This window comes from Globicephala melas, chromosome 1 (genome assembly GCF_963455315.2).
Source record: "Globicephala melas chromosome 1, mGloMel1.2, whole genome shotgun sequence".
Taxonomy (NCBI): Eukaryota; Metazoa; Chordata; class Mammalia; order Artiodactyla; family Delphinidae; genus Globicephala; species Globicephala melas.
The window spans coordinates 50,621,379-50,645,710 of NC_083314.1; the positions used below are offsets into that span (position 1 = coordinate 50,621,379).

At 38.2% G+C, this 24,332-nt stretch overlaps 1 protein-coding gene across 4 annotated transcripts in view; it reads left to right on the forward strand.

The window, feature by feature from the left end:
- The window catches only part of ABL2 (ABL proto-oncogene 2, non-receptor tyrosine kinase), a 112,204-nt gene that overhangs the window by 66,025 nt on the left and 21,847 nt on the right, over positions 1-24,332 (forward strand). For 2 of the 4 annotated variants that reach the window (XM_030875343.2, XM_030875346.2), the window contains exons 2-3: positions 22,396-22,458; positions 23,694-23,864. In XM_030875343.2, the coding sequence (XP_030731203.2) occupies positions 22,396-22,458; positions 23,694-23,864 (234 nt within the window). The remainder of the gene's footprint in view (positions 1-22,395; positions 22,459-23,693; positions 23,865-24,332) is intronic. The other 2 variants (XM_030875344.2, XM_030875348.2) reach the window with 1 other exon arrangement.

Genomic DNA, 24,332 nt, shown 5'->3' on the forward strand with positions numbered 1-24,332 from the left:
TGTTACTAAGTTATCTGCAGAGCAGTGACAGGTGTCCTAGAGGGTAAGGTTAGAGGACCTTCAGAACTATAAGAAATATTTCCTAATGAATGCCCACATATACAGTATTTTTTTGTTTGAGATGTTTGTGAGATGAGCCGTACATTAAGGGAAGCCTTTTGTTCAGCTCATTGTTTCATATTTGAGGACAAATCAAAAGTAAAGACACAGTGTTTTGTTTTGGTCTAAATAAGATTCTTCAAAGAAGAGATGAAAGTTGTCAGTTAAAGAAAGGTTATATTTTTGGATGCATTCTGAGTTCGGGCATGACCTACACAAATTTTTAAAAGTCTTCTGAGTCATTGTGCCTTAACTCTGGAAAAATTTGTAATTACTCTGCTGCTGGGAGTAAATTCCAGCAGTTTCCAGTTTCCTTTGATGGAATCCATTGGTTGGTGAGCACATGTATATCATTCTGATTAGTCTCTTAGGTTTGACTCTTAAATGTCATCCTATGTATGGACAGATGAATCAAGTTCATTCCACTTGGGGAGTCTGGCTGTCTTAAAATTCTTCTCTAGAAGGTAAGAAGAAAACATTTCCCAGTAGTTGTTTTTGTACCGCTCTCTATTGAGGCAGCCTTGAATAGCGAAAGGAGCATGGGCTTTGGAGTTATACATGACCTATGGTTTTGAATCCTGGCTTCACCAACTAGCTCTGGAGCTTGGATAAAATACTTAGCATTTCTGAGCATTTGTACATTGGTGATAATAAAGCCTGTCCTTCAGGGCTATAGTTAATAATATTATAATTTGTAATATATCAATTAAAGTGTGTAAAGTGCCTGGTTTATATATGCTCCATAAGTGGTAGCTATTATTATAATCAAAGTGTAGAGAGAGCTAAAATCGCTTTGAGTCATTTTTAATTTGCATGGAAAACTCATGCTGGCAGAGTTTTGTGAACACTAATTAAAAAATACTGAGTGCCTACTATGTGCAAGGTACAGTGATTAGTATAGAGGAAAATTAGTGATCACGTTGTTGAAGGCAAACAGCTATCTGTTTAAATAATCTTATCTGCAAATGGCTGGGTGACTCTTTCCCAAATGCAAATATTTTAATACTATCTTACGACAACTATACCTTCAAAAAGAGGGCAAATGATAGTGTGAGAAATAATGAGAAGGGGGTGCTATTAGAGGATGATACTAAATAATTCTCTTAGAGACAGCACAATCCCTAAGTTCCCCTTACATCGCTCCTTTAAACAGGATTCTCTTTCAAGAATGACATCTGCACATGGAACTAATAAGCAAGGCAGGATACACTTTGTTATTAGAAGGAGTTTTTGCTTCAAGCCTATTGAAGAAATACAGTTAGCTAGGACCAAGTTATAGATCTTACCTCTTTTGTTTCATGAAAAGACCATACCTTCTAAAAAGAAGCAGGAGAAAAACACAGTAGACAGAGAAAATGTGGCCCAGTCAACATCTCTGAATATAATAAATTATAGCAAGTTCTCCATTTCCTTGAGGGTGGAGTTGAAAGTCAAGATTCTAATTCAGTTTTGTGAGGAGAATAAAGATATGCGAATGGTGAGGAGACATCATCTTCTCTTTTCATGGAGACCAATACATAATTAAGTATGGCATTTGAAAATAATCAAAATTATAAGCTCATTACAATAAATTTCTGAAATATTCAGACTTTGAAAACTTTGCTATTTGATTTTGGGAACATGTGAGGACTATTTTGACTTTTGGGCAGTTGATATTTTGGCCACAAAATGGGTAAAATACTTTAGGAATAGATTATAACATATGTTTCATTTTAAATTTTGTTCATCCTTGAAAATTAAAATTGTTTATGCTTTATAAAGATATAAAAACTACTTACCTATTGATAAAGTTGCTTTGAATTTCTTTCTAAAAAGCATATTGCTTTTATAAATTTTGGATCTTAGGAATCTGAATATGTAGAACAAAAATCTAAATGAAATAAATAAAATTTGCACATGTCCCAAACAAATCTATGAACTAAATTCTTTCTATTGCCAAGTTCCAAATCTTAAGTTATAGGAATTGGTAGATTATATATTAATTTTAATCTCAAGGCTAAAAATTGATGTAAGAGTATGTGTTAGAGAACATATTTAAGAACAAGATAAGAAAGAGACTGGTTATAAATGTATGAAAAATATTATCAGTAGTTATTTCTGAGTGATGGGATCCTGATTGCTTTTTTTTTTTTTTTAAACATCTTTATTGGAGCATAATTGCTTTACAATGGTATGTTAGTTTCAGCTTCACAACAAAATGAATCAGTTATATATATACATATGTTCCCATATCTCTTCCCGCTTGCGTCACCCTCCCTCCCACCCTCCCTATCCCACCCCTCCAGGCGGTCACACAGCACCAAGCTGATCTCCCTGTGCTATGCGGCTGCTTCCCACTAGCTATCTACCTTACGTTTGGTAGTGTATACATGCCCATGCCTCTTTATTGCTTTGTCACCGTTTACCCTTCCCCCTCCCCATAGCCTCAAGTCCATTCTCTAGTAAGTCTGTGTCTTTATTCCTGTTTCACCCCTAGGTTTTTCATGACATTATTTTTTTCTTAAATTCCATATATATGTGTTAGCATACGGTATTTGTCTCTCTCTTTCTGACTTACTTCACTCTGTATGACAGACTCTAGGTCTATCCACCTCATTACAAATAGCTCAATTTCGTCTCTTTTTATGGCTGAGTAATACTCCATTGTATATATGTGCCACATCTTCTTTATCCATTCATCCGATGATGGACACTTAGGTTGTTTCCATCTCTGGGCTATTGTAAATAGAGCTGCAATGAACATTTTGGTACATGACTCTTTTTGAATTATGGTTTTCTCAGGGTATATGCCCAGTAGTGGGATTGCTGGGTCATATGGTAGTTCTGTTTGTAGCTTTTTAAGGAACCTCCATACTGTTCTCCACAGTGGCTGTATCAATTTACATTCCCACCAACAGTGTAAGAGGGTTCCCTTTTCTCCACACCCTCTCCAGCATTTATTGTTTCTAGATTTTTTGATGATGGCCATTCTGACTGGTGTGAGATGATATCTCATTGTAGTTTTGATTTGCATTTCTCTAATAATTAGTGATGTTGAGCATTCTTTCATGTGTTTGTTGGCACTCTGTATATCTTTTTTGGAGAAATGTCTATTTAGGTCTTCTGCCCATTTTTGGATTGGGTTGTTTGTTCTTTTGTTATTAAGCTGCATGAGCTGCTTATAAATTTTGGAGATTAATCCTTTGTCAGTTGCTTCATTTGCAAATATTTTCTCCCATTCTGAGGGTTGTCTTTTGGTCTTCTTTATGGTTTCCTTTGCTGCGCAAAAGCTTTTAAGTTTCATTAGGTCCCATTTGTTTACTTTTGTTTTTATTTCCATTTCTCTAGGAGGTGGGTCAAAAAGGATCTCGCTGTGATTTATGTCATAGAGTGTTCTCCCTATGTTTTCCTCTAAGAGTTTGATAGTTTCTGGCCTTACATTTAGGTCTTTAATCCATTTTGAGCTTATTTTTGTGTATGGTGTTAGGGAGTGATCTAATCTCATACTTTTACATGTAGCTGTCCAGTTTTCCCAGCACCACTTATTGAATAGGCTGTCCTTTCTCCACTGTACATTTCTGCCTCCTTTGTCAAAGATAAGGTGACCGTATGTTCGTGGGTTTATCTCTGGGCTTTCTATCCTGTTCCATTGATCTATATTTCTGTTTTTGTGCCAGTACCATACTGTCTTGATTACTGTAGCTTTGTAGTATAGTCTGAAGTCAGGAAGCCTGATTCCTCCAGCTCCATTTTTCGTTCTCAAAATTGCTTTGGCTATTCGGGGTCTTTTGTGTTTCCATACAAATTGTGAGATTTTTTGTTCTAGTTCTGTGAAAAATGCCAGTGGTAGTTTGATAGGGATTGCATTGAATCTGTAGATTGCTTTGGGTAGTAGAGTCATTTTCACAATGTTGATTCTTCCAATCCAAGAACATGGTATATCTCTCCATCTATTTGTATCATTTTTAATTTCTTTCATCAGTGTCTTATAATTTTCTGCATACAGGTCTTTTGTCTCCTTAGGTAGGTTTATTCCTAGGTATTTTATTCTTTTTGTTGCAATGGTAAATGGGAGTGTTTTCTTGATTTCACTTTCAGATTTTTCATCCTTAGTGTATAGGAATGCCAGAGATTTCTGTGCATTAATTTTGTATCCTGCTACTTTACCAAATTCATTGATTAGCTCTAGTAGTTTTCTGGTAGCATCTTTAGGGTTCTGTATGTATAGTATCATGTCATCTGCAAACAGTGACAGCTTTACTTCTTCTTTTCTGATTTGGATTCCTTTTATTTCCTTTTCTTCTCTGATTGCTGTGGCTAAAACTTCCAAAACTATGTTGAATAAGAGTGGTGAGAGTGGGCAACCTTGTCTTGTTCCTGATCTTAGTGGAAATGCTTTCAGTTTTTCACCATTGAGGACGATGTTGGCTGTGGGTTTGTCATATATGGCCTTTATTATGTTGAGGAAAGTTCCCTCTATGCCTACTTTCTGCAGGGTTTTTATCATAAATGGGTGTTGAATTTTGTCAAAAGCTTTCTCTGCATCTATTGAGATGATCATATGGTTTTTCTCCTTCAATTTGTTAATATGGTGTATCACGTTGATTGATTTGCGTATATTGAAGAATCCTTGCATTCCTGGAATAAACCCCACTTGATCATGGTGTATGATCCGTTTAATGTGCTGTTGGATTCTGTTTGCTAGTATTTTGTTGAGGATCTTTGCATCTATGTTCATCAGTGATATTGGCCTATAGTTTTCTTTCTTTGTGACATCCTTGTCTGGTTTTGGTATCAGGGTGATGGTGGCCTCGTAGAATGAGTTGGGGAGTGTTCCTCCCTCTGCTATATTTTGGAAGAGTCTGAGAAGGATAGGTGATAGCTCTTCTCTAAATGTTTGATAGAATTCGCCTGTGAAGCCATCTGGTCCTGGGCTTTTGCTTGTTGGAAGATTTTTAATCACAGTTTCAATTTCAGTGCTTGTGATTGGTCTGTTCATATTTTCTATTTCTTCCTGATTCAGTCTTGGCAGGTTGTGCCTTTCTAAGAATTTGTCCATTTCTTCCAGGTTGTCCATTTTATTGGCATAGAGTTGCTTGTAGTAATCTCTCATGATCTTTTGTATTTCTGCAGTGTCAGTCGTTACTTCTCCTTTTTCATTTCTAATTCTATTGATTTGAGTCTTCTCCCTTTTTTTCTTGATGAGTCTGGCTAATGGTTTATCAATTTTGTTTATCCTTTCAAAGAACCAGCTTTTAGTTTTATTGATCTTTGCTATCGTTTCCTTCATTTCTTTTTCATTTATTTCTGATCTGATTTTTATGATTTCTTTCCTCCTGCTAACTTTGGGGGTTTTTTGTTCTTCTTTCTCTAATTGCTTTAGGTGCAAGGTTAGGTTGTTTATTCGAGATGTTTCCTGTTTCTTAAGGTAAGATTGTATTGCTATAAACTTCCCTGTTAGAACTGCTTTTGCTGCATCCCATAGATTTTGAGTCGTCGTGTCTCCATGGTCATTTGTTTCTAGGTATTTTTTGATTTCCCCTTTGATTTCTTCAGTGATCACTTCGTTATTAAGTAGTGTATTGTTTAGCCTCCATGTGTTTGTATTTTTTACAGATCTTCTCCTGTGATTGATATCGAGTCTCATAGCGTTGTGGTCGGAAAAGATACTTGATACAATTTCAATTTTCTTAAATTTACCAAGGCTTGATATGTGACCCAAGATATGATCTATCCTGGAGAATGTTCCATGAGCACTTGAGAAAAATGTGTATTCTGTTGTTTTTGGATGGAATGTCCTATAAGTATCAATTAACTCCATCTCATTTAATGTATCATTTAAAGCTTGTGTTTCCTTATTTATTTTCATTTTGGATGATCTGTCCATTGGTGAAAGTGGGGTGTTAAAGTCCCCTACTATGAATGTGTTACTGTCGATTTCCCCTTTTATGGTTGTCAGTATTTGCCTTATGTATTGAGGTGCACCTATGTTGGGTGCATAAATACTTACAATTGTTATATCTTCCTCTTGGATCGATCCCTTGATCATTATGTAGTGTCCTTCTTTGTCTCTTCTAATAGTCTTTGTTTTAAAGTCTATTTTGTCTGATATGAGAATTGCTACTCCAGCTTTCTTTTGGTTTCCATTTGCATGAAATACCTTTTTTCATCCCCTTACTTTCAGTCTGTATGTGTCTCTAGGTCTGAAGTGGGTCTCTTGTAGACAGCAAATATATGGGTCTTGTTTTTGTATCCATTCAGCCAATCTGTGTCTTTTGGTGGGAGCATTTAGTCCATTTACATTTAAGGTAATTATCGATATGTGTGTTCCCATTCCCATTTTCTTAATTGTTTTGGGTTTGTTATTGTAGGTCTTTTCCTTCTTTTGTGTTTCTTGCCTAGAGAAGTTCCTTTAGCAGTTGTTGTAGAGCTGGTTTGGTGGTGCTGAACTCTCTCAGCTTTTGCATGTCTCTAAAGGTTTTAATTTCTCCATCAAATCTGAATGAGATCCTTGCTGGGTAGAGTAATCTTGGTTGCAGGTTTTTCTCCTTCAACACTTTCAATATGTCCTGCCACTCCCTTCTGGCTTGCAAAGTTTCTGCTGAAAGATCAGCTGTTAACCTTATGGGGATTCCCTTGTGTGTTATTTGTTGTTTTTCCCTTGCTGCTTTTAATATGTTTTCTTTGTATTTAATTTTTGACAGTTTGATTAATATGTGTCTTGGCGTATTTCTCCTTGGATTTATCCTGTATGGGACTCTCTGTGCTTCCTGGACTTGATTAACTATTTCCTTTCCCATATTAGGGAAGTTTTCACCTATAATCTCTGCAAATATTTTCTCAGTCCCTTTCTTTTTCTCTTCTTCTTCTGGAACCCCTATAATTCGAATGTTGGTACGTTTAATGTTGTCCCAGAGGTCTCTGAGACTGTCCTCAGTTCTTTTCATTCTTTTTTCTTTATTCTGCTCTGCAGTAGTTATTTCCACTATTTTATCTTCCAGGTCACTTATCCGTTCTTCTGCCTCAGTTATTCTGCTATTGATCCCATCTAGAGTACTTTTAATTTCATTTATTGTGTTGTTCATCGTTGCTTGTTTCATCTTTAGTTCTTCTAGGTGCTTGTTAACTGATTCTTGCATTTTGTCCATTCTATTGTCCATTCTATCTCCAAGATTTCGGATCAACCTTACTATCATTATTCTGAATTCTTTTTCAGGTAGACTGCCTATTTCCTCTTCATTTGTTAGGTCTGATGGGTTTTTATCTTGCTCCTTCATCTGCGGTGTGTTTTTCTGTCTTTTCATTTTGCTTATCTTACTGTGTTTGGGGTCTCCTTTTTTGCAGGCTGAAGGTTCGTAGTTCCTGTTGTTTTTTGTGTCTGTCCCCAGTGGCTAAGGTTGGTTCAGTGGGTTGTGTAGGCTTCCTGGTGGAGGGTACTAGTGCCTGTGTTCTGGTGGATGAGGCTAGATCTTGTCTTTCTGGTGGGCAGGTCCACGTCTGGTGGTGTGTTTTGGGGTGTCTGTAGACTTATTATGATTTTGGGCCGCCTCTCTGCTAATGGGTGGGGTTGTGTTCCTGTCTTGCTAGTTGTTTGGCATAGGATGTCCAGCACTGTAGCTTGCTGGTCGTTGAGTGAAGCTGGGTGCTGGCGTTGAGATGGAGATCTCTCGGAAATTTTTGCTGTTTGATATTATGTGCAGCTGGGAGGTCTCTTGTGGATCAGTGTCCTGAAGTTGGCTCTCCCACCTCAGAGGCACAGCACTGACTCCTGGCTGCAGCACCAAGAGCCTTTCATCCACAGGGCTCCTTAATTTGGGATGATTGGTTGTCTATTCAGGTATTCCACAGATGCAGGGTATATCAAGTTGATTGTGGAGCTTTAATCCGCTGCTTCTGAGGCTGCTGGGAGAGATTTCCCTTTCTCTTCTTTGTTCTCACAGCTCCCAGGGGCTCAGCTTTGGATTTAGCCCCGCCTGTGCGTGTAGGTCGCCGGAGGGCGTCTGTTCTTTGCTCAGACAGGACGGGGTTAAAGGAGCCGCTGATTCGGAGGCTCTGGCTCACTCAGGCCCGGGGGTAGGGAGGGGCACGGAGTGTGGGGCGGGCCTGCGGCGGCAGAGGCCGGCGAGACGTTGCAGCCTGAGGCGCGCCTGTGCGTTCTCCCGGGGGAGTTGTCCCTGGATCCCGGGACCCTGGCAGTGGCGGGCTGCACAGGCTCCCCGGAAGGGCGTGTGGCTAGTGACCTGTGTTCGCACACAGGCCTCCCGGTGGCGGCAGCAGCGGCCCCAGCATCTCATGTCTGTCTCTGGGCTCCGCACTTTTAGCCGCGGCTCGCGCCCGTCCCTGGAGCTCTCTCAAGCAGCGTTCTTAATCCCCTCTCCTCGTGCACCAGGAAACAAAGAGGGACGTAAAAGTCTCTTGCCTCTTCGGCAGTTCCAGACTTCTCCCCGGACTCTCTCCCGGCCAGCCGCGGTGCACTAACGCCCTGCAGGCTGTGTTCATGCCGCCAACCTCAGTCCTCTCCCGGCGCTCCGACAAAAGCCGGAGCCTCAGCTCCCAGTCCCGCCCGCCCCGGCGGGCGAGCAGACAAGCCTCTCGGCTGGCGAGTTCCGGTCGGCCCGATCCTCTACGCTGGAATCTGTCCGCTTTGCCTCCGCACCCCTGTTGCTGTGCTCTCCTCCGCGGCTCCCAAGCTCCCCCACTCCGCCTCCCGAAGCCTCCACCCGCGAAGGGGCTTCCTAGTGTGTGGACACTTTTCCTCCTTCACAGCTCTCTCCCGCTGGTGCAGGACCCGTCCCTATCCTTTTGTCTCTGTTTAGTTTTTTCTTTTGCCCTACCCAGGTACGTGGGGGGTTTCTTGCCTTTTGGGAGGTCTGAGGTCTTCTGCCAGCGTTCAGTAGATGCTCTGTAGGAGTTGTTCCACGCGTAGATGTAATTCTGGTGTATCTGTGGGGAGGAACGTGATCTCCGCGTCTTACTCTTCCGCCATCTTCCCGGAACAGCCTGATTGCTTTTAATTGTCTTCCTTCCTTTGTGTTTTGGATTCTAGAAAATGGGCAAGTATTGCTTCTATAATTAGGAAAAAATGATATGTCAACAGATATTAAATACATATTTTAGGAAAATTAATGAGTAAGGCATATAATTTGCAAATATTTTCTCCCATTTATAGCTTATCTTTTCATGCTCCTAACAGTATCTTTCAGAGAACAAAAGTCTGGTTTTGCTTGTTTTTCTTCACCTTTTATGCCTTATTAAAAACTTTATTGGGACTTCCCTGGTGGTGCAGTGGTTAAGAATCCGCCTGTCAATGCAGGGGACATGGGTTTGATACCTGGTCTGAGAAGATCCCACATGCTGTGGAGCAACTAAGCCCGTGTGCCACAACCTCTGAGCCTGTGCTCTAGAGCCCGTGAGCCACAACTACTGAAGCCTGCTCACCTAGAGCCAGAGCTCCGCAACAAGAGAGGTCACCGCAGTGAGAAGCCCGCATGCCGCAATGAAGAGTAGCCCACACTCTCTGCAACTAGAGAAAGCCAATGGGCAGCAACAAAGACCCAATGCAGCCAAAAATAAATAAATTTATTTTTAAAAAAAGAACAACTTTATTGACTTTTTTCTTTTTCTTTTTTCTTTCCTTTGTGTAAATGAGAGTTTATTGACGAAGACAAAGTCAAGCTTCCCCAACTGCCACTCTACCCAAGAACAGATCCCAACAATAAAAGAACAGTAAGCATTCTTAGGGCAATACTTGCGCCCCCCTCCCCAACTCCATAGTTCCAGGGTTCACAACACAGGAACACGAAACTCAGGCAAGGACAGACACTTAGGGAATCTCTGACCAGCAAGAGTTCTGGGGGTGTGTGGGCTTCCCTTTCCCTTTGTAAGATACCAGCTGATGTTATAAAGACATATTGAGGCAGAGGAAAGGGGAATGCAGGGCAGTCTCCACTCTGTTCCCCAGTTGGTTCCCCAGTTCGGCCAAGCTTGAAATGAGCCCAAAGGGAAGCTGTTATGGAGGCAACAGACTGTGTCTCTTTAGGAGAGAGGTCCTTTTCCATGGAGCAGAATCCCTCCCTAACTGCTCAGGGGCAAACTGGGATGCAGCCTCTTCAAGGAGTGAAGAGTTCACAATTGGCTCAAAAACTTTATTGACTTATGATTTACATTCTATAAAACTTATATTTTAAAAGATGTACAATTCCGTGATTTTTAAAAAATGTACGTAGTTATGCAGCCGTCACTACAATATAGTTGTTAGAACATTTCCATCACCCATAACGTCCCTTGTACTAGTTTGTAGTCAGTCAGCATTCCTAACCCAGTCCCAGGTAACCACTAATCTCCTTTTCTCTACATATGCTCTTTTTGGAGATTTCATATGAATGGAGTCATGCAATATGTAGACTTTTAATCTGGCTTCTTTCATATAGCATGTTTTTAATGTTCTATGGAGATATAGATCCACATATCATAAAATTCACCCATTTAAAGTGTATAATTCAGTGGTTTTTAGTATATCCACAGAGTTCATCAACCATCAGTACAATCTAAGAACATTTTTATAAGGCCCCCAAAGAAACCTTGTAGCCATTAGCAGTCATTCCATATTCCTCCCCACACCCCCACTCCTAGGTTACCACTAATCTACTTTCTGTCTCTATGGATTTACCAATTCTAGACATTTCATCTGAATGGAATCACAGAATATATGTTCATTTTGACTGGCTTCTCTCACTTGGCTTAATGTTTTCAAGGTTCATCTATGTTATAGCATGTATCAGTACTTCATTCCTCTTTATTGCTGAGTAACTTTATCCATTCATTAATTGATGGACATTTTGTTGTTTCCACTTTTGGGTGTTATGAATAATGCTGTGAATGTTCATGTACAGGTTTTTGTGTGGACATACGTTTTCATCCTTTTATTTTTAACCTACTTATGTGATTATATTTGGTTTTTGTTTTGTTTTGCGGTACACAGGCCTCTCACTGCTGTGGCCGTCTCCTGTTGCGGAGCACAGGCTCCGGATGTGCAGGCTCAGCGGCCATGGCTCACGGGCCCAGCCACTCCGTGGCACGTGGGATCCTCCCGGACCGGGGCACGAACCCGTGTCCCCTGCATCATCAGGCAGACCCCCAACCACTGCACCACCAGGGAAGCCCCTGTGATTATATTTGAAATGAGTTTCTATTAGATAGCCTATAGTTGGATCATATATCTGCCATATGTCTGTGTTTAGGCTATTGTCCTTTAATGTAATTATAAATATGTGGATTTAGGTCTACCATTTTATTTTATTTTTTTAACATCTTTATTTATTTATTTTTCCTTTGATTTCCATTTGCATGGAATAACTTTTTCCATCCCCTCACTTTCAGTCTGTATGTATCCCTAGGTCTGAAGTGGGTCTCTTGTAGACAGTGTGTGTATATATATATATATATATGTGTGTGTATATATATATATATATGTCTTTTTTTTTCATTTTAACATCTTTATTGGGGTATAATTGCTTTACAATGGTGTGTTAGTTTCTGCTTTATAACAAAGTGAATCAGTTATACATATACATATGTTCCCATATCTCTTCCCTCTTGCGTCTCCCTCCCTCCCACCCTCCCTATCCCACCCCTCCAGGCGGTCACAAAGCACCGAACTGATATCCCTGTGCTATGCGGCTGCTTCCCACTAGCTATCTACCTTACGTTTGTTAGTGTGTATATGTCCATGCCTCTCTGTCGCTTTGTCACAGCTCACCCTTCCCCCTCCCCATATCCTCAAGTCCGTTCTCCAGTAGGTCTGTGTCTTTATTCATGTCTTACCCCTAGGTTCTTCATCACATTTTTTTCCCTTAAATTCCATATATATGTCTTAGCATACGGTATTTGTCTTTCTCTTCCTGACTTACTTCACTCTGTATGACAGACTCTAGGTCTATCCACCTCATTACAAATAGCTCAATTTCGTTTCTTTTTATGGCTGAGTAATATTCCATTGTATATATGTGCCACATCTTCTTTATCCATTCATCCGATGATGGACACTTAGGTTGTTTCCATCTCTGGGCTCTTGTAAATAGAGCTGCAATGAACATTTTGGTACATAACTCTTTTTGAATTTTGGTTTTCTCAGGGTATATGCCCAGTAGTGGGATTGCTGGGTCATATGGTAGTTCTATTTGTAGTTTTTTAAGGAACCTCCATACTGTTCTCCATAGTGGCTGTACCAATTCACATTCCCACCAGCAGTGTAAGAGTGTTCCCTTTTCTCCACACCCTCTCCAGCATTTATTGTTTCTAGATTTTTTGATGATGGCCATTCTGACTGGTGTGAGATGATATCTCATTGTAGTTTTGATTTGCATTTCTCTAATGATTAATGATGTTGCGCATTCTTTCATGTGTTTGTTGGCAATCTGTATATCTTCTTTGGAGAAATGTCTATTTAGGTCTTCTGCCCATTTTTGGATTGGGTTGTTTGTTTTTTTGTTATTGAGCTGCATGAGCGGCTTGTAAATTTTGGAAATTAATCCTTTGTCAGTTGCTTCATTTGCAAATATTTTCTTCCATTCTGAGGTCTTGTTTATGATTTCCTTTGCTGTACAAAAGCTTTGAAGTTTCATTAGGTCCAATTTGTTTATTTTTGTTTTTATTTCCATTTCTCTAGGAGGTGGGTCAAAAAGGAGCTTGCTGTGATTTATGTCATAGAGTGTTCTGCCTATGTTTTCCTCTAAGAGTTTGATAGTTTCTGGCCTTACATTTAGGTCTTTAATCCATTTTGAGCTTATTTTTGTGTATGGTGTTAGGGAGTGATCTAATCTCATACTTTTACATGTACCTGTCCAGTTTTCCCAGCACCACTTATTGAAGAGGCTGTCCTTTCTCCACTGTACATTCCTGCCTCCTTTATCAAAGATAAGGTGACCATATGTGCGTGGGTTTATCTCTGGGCTTTCTATCCTGTTCCATTGATCTATCTTTCTGTTTTTGTGCCAGTGCCATACTGTCTTGATTACTGTAGCTTTGTAGTATAGTCTGAAGTCAGGGAGCCTGATTCCTCCAGCTCCGTTTTTCGTTCTCAAGATTGCTTTGGCTATTCGGGGTCTTTCGTGTTTCCATACAAATTGTGAAATTTTTTGTTCTAGTTCTGTGAAAAATGCCAGTGGTAGTTTGATAGGGATTGCATTGAATCTGTAGATTGCTTTGGATAGTAGAGTCATTTTCACAATGTTGATTCTTCCAATCCAAGAACATGGTATATCTCTCCATCTATTTGTATCATCTTTAATTTCTTTCATCAGTGTCTTATAATTTTCTGCATACAGGTCTTTTGTCTCCTTAGGTAGGTTTATTTGTAGATATTTTATTCTTTTTGTTGCAGTGGTAAATGGGAGTGTTTTCTTGATTTCACTTTCAGATTTTTCATCATTAGTGTATAGGCATGCACTAATGCATTAATTTTGTATCCTGCTACTTAATTTTGTATCCTGCTACTTTACCTGTGCATTAATTTTGTATCCTGCTACTTTACCAAATTCATTGATTAGCTCTAGTAGTTTTCTGGTAGCATCTTTAGGATTCTCTATGTATATAGTATCATGTCATCTGCAAACAGTGACAGTTTTACTTCTTCTTTTCTGATTTGGATTTCTTTTATTTCCTTTTCTTCTCTGATTGCTGTGGCTAAAACTTCCAAAACTATGTTGAATAAGAGTGGTGAGAGTGGGCAACCTTGTCTTGTTCCTGATCTTAGTGGAAATGCTTTCAGTTTTTCACCATTGAGGACGATGTTGGCTGTGGGTTTGTCATATATGGCCTTTATTATGTTGAGGACACGCTGCTATATTTAAAATGGATAACCAACAAGGCCCTACTTACTGTATAGCACAGGGAACTCTGCTCAGTGTTATGTAGCAGCCTGGATTGGAGGGGAGTCTGGGGGAAAATGGATACATGTATATGTATGGCTGAGTTGTTCTGCTGTGCACCTGCAACTATCACAACATTGTTAATCGACTATACTCCAGTATAAAATAAAAAGTCTAACAAAACAGTTTTACTTAAGAATTTCCTTGATTAAGCAGTAAAAATGATTAATTTTATAAAAATCTTGATTCTCAGGTACATGTCTTTTTAGTATTCTATGTGACAAAATGGAAAGTATGCATAAAGTACTTCTGCTGCTTGCCAAAATATTGTGGCTGTTTTTAGAGAGAGCCATGTGCAATTTTTGTGTGTTTTGAGCTGAACTGGCTGGTTTTTTCATGGAACACTATTTGCACTTGAAAGATTGAACGAGAAACTATTCAGATTTGGGATTTGGTAGACATTTTCTCAAAAATGAATGTAGTGAGTTTGCTCTTTCAAAGAAGACAGGTATTAATTGTTGGAAATGGTAGAATTTGAGCTTTTAAGCAAAAATTAGAATTCAATAAAATTAGTAACCATCATTCTGATCATGACAACTTCTTAAAACTTTTGTGATGAGGTTGATGGTGATAGTAATGAATAGGATGTTTCAATGTTATATAATGAAGTATGTCAACATTTAGTGAAGCATGATTTCCAGATGATCAATGCCTGATGTTAAAAAATGCAAAGTACAGAATAGACCCATTCCAAGTACAAGATAAACCAACAATTTTTTTTTTTTTTTTTGTGGTACATGGGCCTCTCACTGTTGTGGCCTCTCCCGCTGCGGAGCACAGGCTCCGGATGCGCAGGCTCAGCGGCCATGGCTCACGGGCCCAGCCGCTCCGTGGCACGTGGGATCCTCCCAGACCGGGGCATGAACTTGTGTCTCCTGCAACGGCAGGCAGACTCTCAACCACTCTCCAACAAATTTTAATTTGACAGATTATGAAAATTTTGTCTGTGTGGTTTCAGATTTCAATTTACAGTTAACCTTTGTTGGGTTTTGGTGTGGTATCAAAGAAGAATATCCATAATAATCTGAAAGAATGTTAAAATATACCTTCCTTTTATACCTCCATATCTGTGTGCAATAAGATTTTCATACACTTAAACAAAAATAACATCACAGCAGATCAAATGCAGAATGAAGATTCTACTATCTTTTTTTAAGCTAGATATTAAGAGATTTGCAAAAAATGACAATGTTACTCTTAATTATCTTTTCAAGGGTAGTTATTTTTAATAAAATATGTTAACATGAGTTTATTGTTATTTTAAAATTAATATTATAGTTTCTCAGTTTTAATTTCAAATATGATAAATAATGATAGATGTAACCCACATAACAGAGGTCTTTGGAGACGTCAGTAGTTCTTATTTTTTAATTAAAAATTTTTAATTATAAAATATACATAACATAAAACTTACCTTTTAAACTATTTTAAGGTGTACAGTTCAGTAGCCTTAAGTACAGTCACCCATTTCCAGAACTAGAACAACTTCTAGGTATTTCACATAAGTGGAATCATACAATATTTGTCCTTCTGTGCCTGACTTATTTCACTGAGCATAATGTTTTCAAGGCCCATCTATGTTGTAGCATATATTAAAATTTTATTCGTTTTTATGGTTGAATAATTTTCTGTTGTATGTATCACATTTTGTTTATTTGTTCATTCTCTCTGTACTCCTGGTAACAATATAGGAGCCTTAAAAATGTAACTATTAATTATTGGTAATTTAAATAGCAGATTTACTGATTAAATAGTAAATCATATGGTATAGAATGTAGATATGTATAAAATATGAATTATGGAGCTCCTTTGCCTTTTATTTTGTGTAATTTAGGGAAGGAGAAATTCAACCCAGTATTTGAAATTCTGAGTCATTAATTTGAGGTAACCCATTAGTCATTTAACTCTTGCTTTCCCCATGATGTTAACAGTACTGGCTTCATAAAAGTTAATTTCTTTGAGTGCATAAGGTTTTTTTTAACACTGTTAATAATTACCTACATCAAAGTCATTCTTTCTTTAAGTTTACATTATAATTTTGTAACATCTTTATTGAAGGCTATTTCAGTTTTGCTATCTATAATTTTACCATTACCTTTATTGACCTGGAACCAAGCACAGTGGCTTGTACATAGTAGGTACTTAACAAATATTTCTTGAATCAATGAGTATTCTTAGGTGTACAGTAACACATTCTTGTATTATTTTTGTAGTTTATACCACTAAAGTCATCCAGTATTTGTAGATTTTACTAATTTCCTATAAGGTTCTTAAGTTTTATTTAACTTTGTTCCTATGTATTAACAAAGATTAGGCTTTCACTTTTAAAAGTTATAATACTCAAAAGTTTTCAGCACTATCATGCCATGTTTTTAACCTTTATTAAGCTATAATAGAGCCAAAATTTTACTGAAGGCCATCATTTCCTGGCTTCTGTGCTTATGAATCAGACTGTAACTATTTCTTTGACTTTGGATTTGTGGTTTCGTGAACTAATTTAAGTGATGCAAAAGATGAGTCTTGTTAGGGGTTTCCTCTCTTAAAAGTGTAAACACTTATTGTAAATGCGTTTTCTTCAAGGAAACTTTTCTCTACAGTCTCACTTCATTATCACTTAGGAATGAAATCCCATCTATATGTACTAATCCCTACATGTTGTATTATTTGTTACTCGTGTGTCGGTTTTTACTTATTTTTTCAAAATGTTCCAGAGGTTTTGAAGTATCTCCATTCTGACTCAGTGTTTTGCTAATTACTAGACATTTTCCTTTATGTAACTCTTCACCCACTTTGGACTTGTAAACGCTTACCCTTCCATTGGTTCCTTCTGGCTACTGAGAACATGAATGAGTGTCACATGCTTATGGTATTGCTTGTCAGAGAGTGGAATTCCAAGACTTCCTCTGTACATAGATCAGTTAAACTTTTGTGCTTCTGGGCAGAGGAATGGTCTTTGGGACAGCTCTGCTTCTACCTAATTGTTATGGCAGAGATCAGGACACATCGCTTTGCTGCCTGTGCAGTGAGGCCTCAGAAACTGCTCTACCCAACTTGACAGGTATGATATAAGAGTGATAGTTTGGGGAGGGTACATAATCACAGTAAACAAGCATGAATGGAGATTTCAAAAAATTAATATTATCTACTATTATCATCTTTATTCTTGGCCAGTGAAGCTTCATGTGTTTTTTTTTCCTGGTATTTCATAGTAGGGCCTTAGTAAGTACCTATTGAATGAAAGAAATGAATGCCATATGATATTTTGTAGTTTTAAGATACATATGGCTTGGTATTGAGAGCAATTGATTTATCTAACCACCTTACACGTTTTTAAAAGAGGCGTTAAAAAGTATTAGTTTCTTAGGGACTTCCCAGGTTGTCCAGGGGTTAGGACTCTGCGCTTTCACTGCCATGGGCCTGGGTTTGACCCCTGGTTGGGGAACTGAAATCCTGCAAGCTGTGCGGTGCAACCAAAAAGAAAAAAAAAAAAAGTATTAGCTTCTTAGAGAATATGCAGTCAGACAAAGTAGAATTCTAGCAAGATAAGTGTTCGTAAAAATGCTTGGAAATGCCTAAACTGAAATTTTTGAATATTAATTTCTCCAATTACTACCTGACAAATTTCTACCTAGAAATTTCTTAAACTTAGAAATTTCTGCTAAAAGTTATTGAATGACTAATTGGTAAAAAGTGTTTTTAATAAAATTAAACATTAATTTTAATTAAACATTAGACATTATTTAAACAGTAATTAAACATTAAACGTTAAATTTAGGAATTATCTCTGAATTTGAGTTTTATTCTGGATTTTAACTTGTTTAATCCTGATAATTTACTTTGTACAAGCTGCTACTTCTATGTTTTACCTTATTTTTATTGTTTCCTACAAGTGTATTAGTAGAAAAAAGTAGTAAAATTACATTTTCTTAATAGTCACAATGTATTTCTGCTACCTGGGTCCTATATTCCATAAGTAAAAATTAGAGTCTTCTGTTGTGTCATCTTAAGTCCATGATATACCTCAACAATAGTGAGTAATGAAAGATAACTCACTATCTAAGTTACCTCATGTATAGTAGTCACTTGACATTGTTCAAAAATAAAACATTCCCAGCCTACACACTTGTATTCTGAATCATCCAGATTTGACTGTTTTAAGCCCATGAGGAAAGTAGCATAGACTAGACCTACTGGATAACACGGTGGCATTTACTTCCTATAGGTCCTCCCCCCTCTTTTTGTCTTCATTCCTTAGCTTGCTCTCCCCCATTTAGTTCTTTAACTCTTTATGATTTAAAACATGTTCATTCCTGGCCTCAGGAAAATGTTAGGATGTTTCTTGTCTTTGGAAAATTTCCCCTTTTGTTTGGTGCTAGTGGGTAGGATGGTGTTTAAGTGGATATCCTGTGCAGGCGGATTGTACAGGAAATAGAGCCTTAGTACTGTGAGAACAAAAGAGTGGGAAGAAAGAAGAAACGAAGGAAATAAGATCTTTTTTTTTTTTTGCGGTACGCGGGCCTCTCATTGTTGTGGCCTCTCCCGTTGCGGAGCACAGGCTCCGGACGCGCAGGCCCAGCGGCCATGGCTCATGGGCCCAGCCGCTCCGCGGCATGTGGGATCTTCCCGGACCAGGCACGAACCTGCATCCCCTGCATCGGCAGGCGGACTCTCAACCACTGTGCCACCAGGGAAGCCCGGAAATAAGATCTTTTGACTTGACCAAAAAGACTGTAAAACCAGAGATGGGAAGAAGGGGATTGGGGGATAAAAAGGATTGTTTTCCAAGTTGTGGTTCTTTTAGTACTTTGGTCTCAGAATTGACTGTTTTCCTGTATTTATTATTTTTTATATATTACAGAAATGTACAGTATTTTTTAGCCTGTATATATGTTTTAAGTTTTCATAAAATTGTGCCACAGGTCTCATTCTCTTTTCTCCTTTTGTCAAATAACATGGTTTTAAGAAGCTGACTTGCCTTTAAAAATCCTCCTTTGAGCTTGATGGAGTTCCTCTCCAGTACAGATGAATCACATGTCATAGACATATTCTTGCACTTTGACAGTCTGTCATTCTACTATCGTCAGAGCAGAATTCCTGCTCATCCAATTTAAATGCTTTCTCTTCTCTGAAACCTTTTCTGACTGCAGAGTTTTTTTTCTTATTCTGTCCTCTCATAGCATCCTCTGTGAGTATAGCAGTATGCATGGTTCATTTATTCAACAAATTGTTTTCAAGAGCCTCTTATATGCATTCACTGTTTGGGGTGCTTGGAATTTATTAGGGAACAAAGCAGGCAAGAATATCTGTCCTCCTGAAACTAATATTCTAGTGGGATGAGGTAATAGTTGATGTGAATGTGATGATAAATAAATTACATATTTTATGATAATAAGAGTGATGGAGGGACTTCCCTGGTGGCACAGTGGTTAAGAATCCACCTGCCAATGCAGGTAACATGGGTTCGAGCTCTGGTCCGGGAAGATCCCACATGCTGCGGAGCAACTAAGCCCATGTGCCACAACTACTGAGCCCACTCGCCGCAACTAGAGAAAACCCGCGCACAGCAATGAAGACCCAACACAGCCAAAAAAATAATAATAAACATATTAAAAAAAAGTGATGGAGAGAAATACATTAGGAAAGGAGGCGTGGGGGATGTGGAAGTGTTGTCAGGAGTAGATGCATTTTAAAATAGGATGGTCAGAGAATGCCATACCAAGAGGGTAACATTTGAGTGAAGTGTCATGTGGATGTCTTGGGGAAGAATGTTTTAGGTGGATGGAAAAGCCAGTACAAAGGCCCTGAGGTAGGAGTGTGCCTGTCTTGTTCAAGCAACAGCAGGGATGCCAGTAGTCAGAATGAGGTAAAATGGGAGAGGAATAGTAGGAAGATGAATTGGGCAAGGTAAGTTGCAAAGGGCCTTGCAGGCCCCTTGTAAGGACTTTAGCTTTTATTCCAAGATAAGGAGCCATCAAAGAGTTTTGAGCAGAGGAGTAAAGCAATCTGACTTATGCTTTAAAAGCTGGTTGGTGTGTTAATAGTCAGTAGAGAGCTAGGATAAGAAGCATGGAGATCAGTTAAAAGTCTAGTGAAATAATCTAGCTGAGAGATGATGCTGGTGACAGGGCAGTAGTAGTGGAGGGGGTGAGAAATGGATAAATTCCAGATACATTCTTGGAGGCAGTGCCAATAGGATTTCCTGATGGATTGGATGTCGTCGTATTGGAGAGCAAAAAAGGAGTCATGAATGATTCCAAGGTTTTTTGTTTTTCTTTCCCCACCTTTATTGATATAATTGACATGTAACATTGTGTAAGTTTAAGGTATAATAATACATAAGTGTTGATTTGGTACACTTTGGTAATGCAAGATGATTACCATCATAGCATTAGCTAATACCTGCATCATGTCACATAATTACCATTTCTTTTTTTTGTGGTAAGAACAATCTCAGTCTAGTCTCTTAGCAATTTTAAAATTTATAATACAGTATTATTAGCTATAATTACTGTGTTATACACTAGATCCCCAGAGCTTATTTATCTTACAGTTTGTACTCAAACTTCCAAGGTTTTTGGCCTGAGGAACTGAAAAGATGGACTTGCCATTAACTGAGGTGGAAAATTCTGTGAGAGCAGCACATTTGGGGGAAAGAATGGATGCTAGTTTTTTATAGTAAGTCCAAATAATGTTATTTGTGATTTTTAATCTTTATATTCTGAGGCCCAGCATGGTGCGTACTGTATAGTAGATGTTCACTAAAATCATTAGTTTTGTAAATCTTAGATTTTAAATATACTGGTTTTCACAAAGTAAGGTATAAATATACAGTATTTGTTGTTTTGGGCCTTATAGGATTTAAGAGTTGGCTTCAGTGTCTACTTGATTACTGTTTCTGACTTGGTAGTACAGAAGTTCTTGTTGCCCTTGATTTTTGTTCCTCTTATAATGTCAAACAAGGGGCACTTTCTTTTATCTAAAAAGAAGGAAATATACTTGAACTGTTTGACAATCATTAAACCAAATAATAATCATAAAACATTGTAATGTGTTACCACTATCACTGGCAAGAAACATTTATCATTGTGGATGGAACATGTGATATTCAGTATAGAACCTAAAAAATATTAGAATATTCTCTGTACTTCTTTTTGGCAATTCTTTTCATTTTAATAAAGTAGCCCAATGGAAATTCCATTAGAGTAGATAATATTTCATTAGAATGGAGAAAAACATAGTACCTGAGACCAGTTTGAAGCATGTTTTATATGATATAGTATTTTGTTTGTTTGGTAATCCTAATTTGTTATCTTAGTATATATAATACAGCTGTTCCTATTCACTATAATTCTGCATTTAAACAAGAAGCAAGGTAATCTATTTCAAATTAACTTTTCAGGACATATGGACATATCTTCAGATTTGTTGTAACATTCTTAATGTAAAACAATTTAATTAGCTGTGAAATTTTTAAAATATACTCTTTTAAAGAGGAGGAAGGAATGTGAAGAAGTGAAATAAACTGTTAGAAGAACATCCAACCTATAAGAGGAATTTCTGCCTATATGATACAGATGGTTATGAAGTCATTTTAAAAACATTGGTTAATGCTATTTTAAGTTTAAAAGGCATCTCACTGTTTCCTGTCACTTATATTTTTGTGTAATTTGGTTATTCATTCAGTCAACAGTTACTGAACACATATTATGTGACTCTTGCTAGAAAAGAGATACAGTTCTTATGCCAGGGAGCACATTGTGAAGTTGGGGAGACGAACATAAATTGAGGATAAAGATAGGAGGTGTTACTGCAGCAAGTGTAATGCTTTTGTGAGCACAGGGAGGAGGAGCATGTGAGGCTTCCAAGCGGAGATTATATTGGAGTTGAGTGTCATATCAATAAAATGAATAGGACTTCCCTGGTGGCTCAGTGGTTGAGAGTCCGCCTGCCAATGCAGGGGACACGGGTTCGTGCCCCAGTCCGGGAAGATCCCACATGCTGCGGAGCGGCTGGGCCCGTGAGCCATGGCCGCTGAGCCTGCGCGTCCGGAGCCTGTGCTCCGCAACGGGAGAGGCCACAACAGTGAGAGGCCCGCGTACGGCAAAAAAAAAAAAAAAAATAGAAGTCAGCCAGTCAAAAAAAAAGGGTGGAATGAGTTCGCATTCTAGGTAGATAGGACTATGTGAACAAAGGCAAAAAGGTAGGAAGCATCGTGGTGTATGTTCAGATGTAAAATTTGAGATGTGGAATGGGGGAGAGGTGAAGCTGGAGGAATAGGTAGAGATCTGATAATAAGAGACCTTGTAGGCCATGTTAAAGAGATTTTAGCTTGATGGTGAACTATTAAAGAATTTTAAGAGTGACATGGTCAAATTTTTGTTTTAAATAGATCACTTTGCCAGCTGTGTGGAGGATGGATTTGAGGGAGACAAGACTGGAGGCAGTAGTCCAGGTGAGAGATGATGGGAATCTGAACTAAGACATTGGCAGTACAGAAGGAGAGGAGGGAATGGATTGGAAAAGAAATAAAATCACAGATTCAAGGGTTTTTCTTCTTCATGTATGATAAAACCAAGTTTAAATTAAAAATGAGTGGAAGGAGAGGGAGAGAGAGACATACTAGAAAAGTGTTGTTTTTATGACAGAGGCAGTTGGATAGTGGCAGATTACCACAAAAACCAGTTTTTAGTGATTAAGAACATTGCTACTGAAAGATGAGTGTATTTTTTGTATAATCATCCTGAACTGTGAGAAGCAGGTGATCTTTAACTAAGATGGTATAGGGATCACCTGTTTGTGTAGTATAACTAAATCTAAGAACCACAATGCCTTGAGGAAGAAACCAGGTGTTACAAGGCTTCAACCAGTACACATGATAGAAACTCAATAAATCATGTCCACTGCTGGCAGTATTTTCTAGAGCCCTAAGTTAGTTATTTTATAAAAATGTACCACTTAGGAAAAGAAAATAGGGTAAAAAATTTTTTTCATTAAAACAGTTAACAGTTGAAAGCTGTTACATTATAGACAGTGCATGGTAACACAAAGGTATTTTGGGATGCCAAAAATATTTTGTATTAAACCAAAATATTTTTCTGTTATTTAATAGATAATTTTAGGATTTTTTTCTAAAAGCACTATTTCTGTAATTTTCTATATGTAAATGGAAGGTCTGGATTAATACAATCTGTACATATTTCTTAAAATCTCTGTTATCTTTTCCACAATTTGTTTTATATGGAGAGAGTAAGGGGAGAAAGGTACTTTGGGAGGACTTATAAAACATAACTATTCCTTCTTAAAACCACTGTCACCTAGACAAAATATCTTGTGTGTTTTATAAAATGAACTGCCATTTCTTTTTGAGATTTCTTTTTTTATTTTGAGGAAACTGCGCCTTTCCTATTCATTTATTTCTGATTTTGGTTAATGCAGATAACAGCTAAATGCTCGTTTTGTGTTCTTTTCTCTATCTTGTTGTATTTTCAACAAGTAGACTTCTCTCCTGCTTAGGAGATGGTGCTATTTTGCTCTTTCTTTATGACTCCACAACTATGTGAACAGTTTTGTTCCACCCTGGAGCCATCAGTATAATGCCAGCAGCTAAAATATTGTGTATGTACTGAATTCAAATGAATTTCCATCTCCTGGACTTCCTGTGAACTCCTTTCTCTTTATGTCTTTCAGAAGCCTTGCACCGCCCCTATGGTTGTGATGTTGAACCCCAGGCCCTGAATGAAGCCATCAGGTGGAGCTCCAAGGAGAACTTGCTTGGAGCCACTGAGAGTGACCCTAATCTCTTTGTTGCACTTTATGATTTCGTAGCAAGTGGTGATAACACACTGAGTATCACTAAAGGTGAGCTTCTATGTAACATCCTCTCACTTTTCAGTTTTTATTAGTGGTTAAGAAATAAACGGGTGTATTCTAGATTCTGCCTCTGACTAAAATTAGCTAGGCAATTTGGGCCCAGATACCTTTGGTTCATTCTTTTTTTTTAAACCTGTGTAGGGGATAATGCCACTTTATTTACTTTATAGGATTTTTATTAAGGCTAAAATGAGACGAAGTACTTTAGAAAAAACACCACACGATATATACATAGACTTTACTCATTCTCAGAATTCTGTACTATACGTAATATGCCAGCATTCACCTGCCACAAAGGTAAGGTTTACCGTACACCTCTTCTCACTGGACTGTGGCTAAGATGACATGTTGCCAGACCCCAGTGCTACTCTAAGTGTTGTTCGTGGACTGACTGCCTATTTGAGAACCATTCGTTACCAGTCTGCACTGAGATTAAGAACTTTCACTCAAAATGTA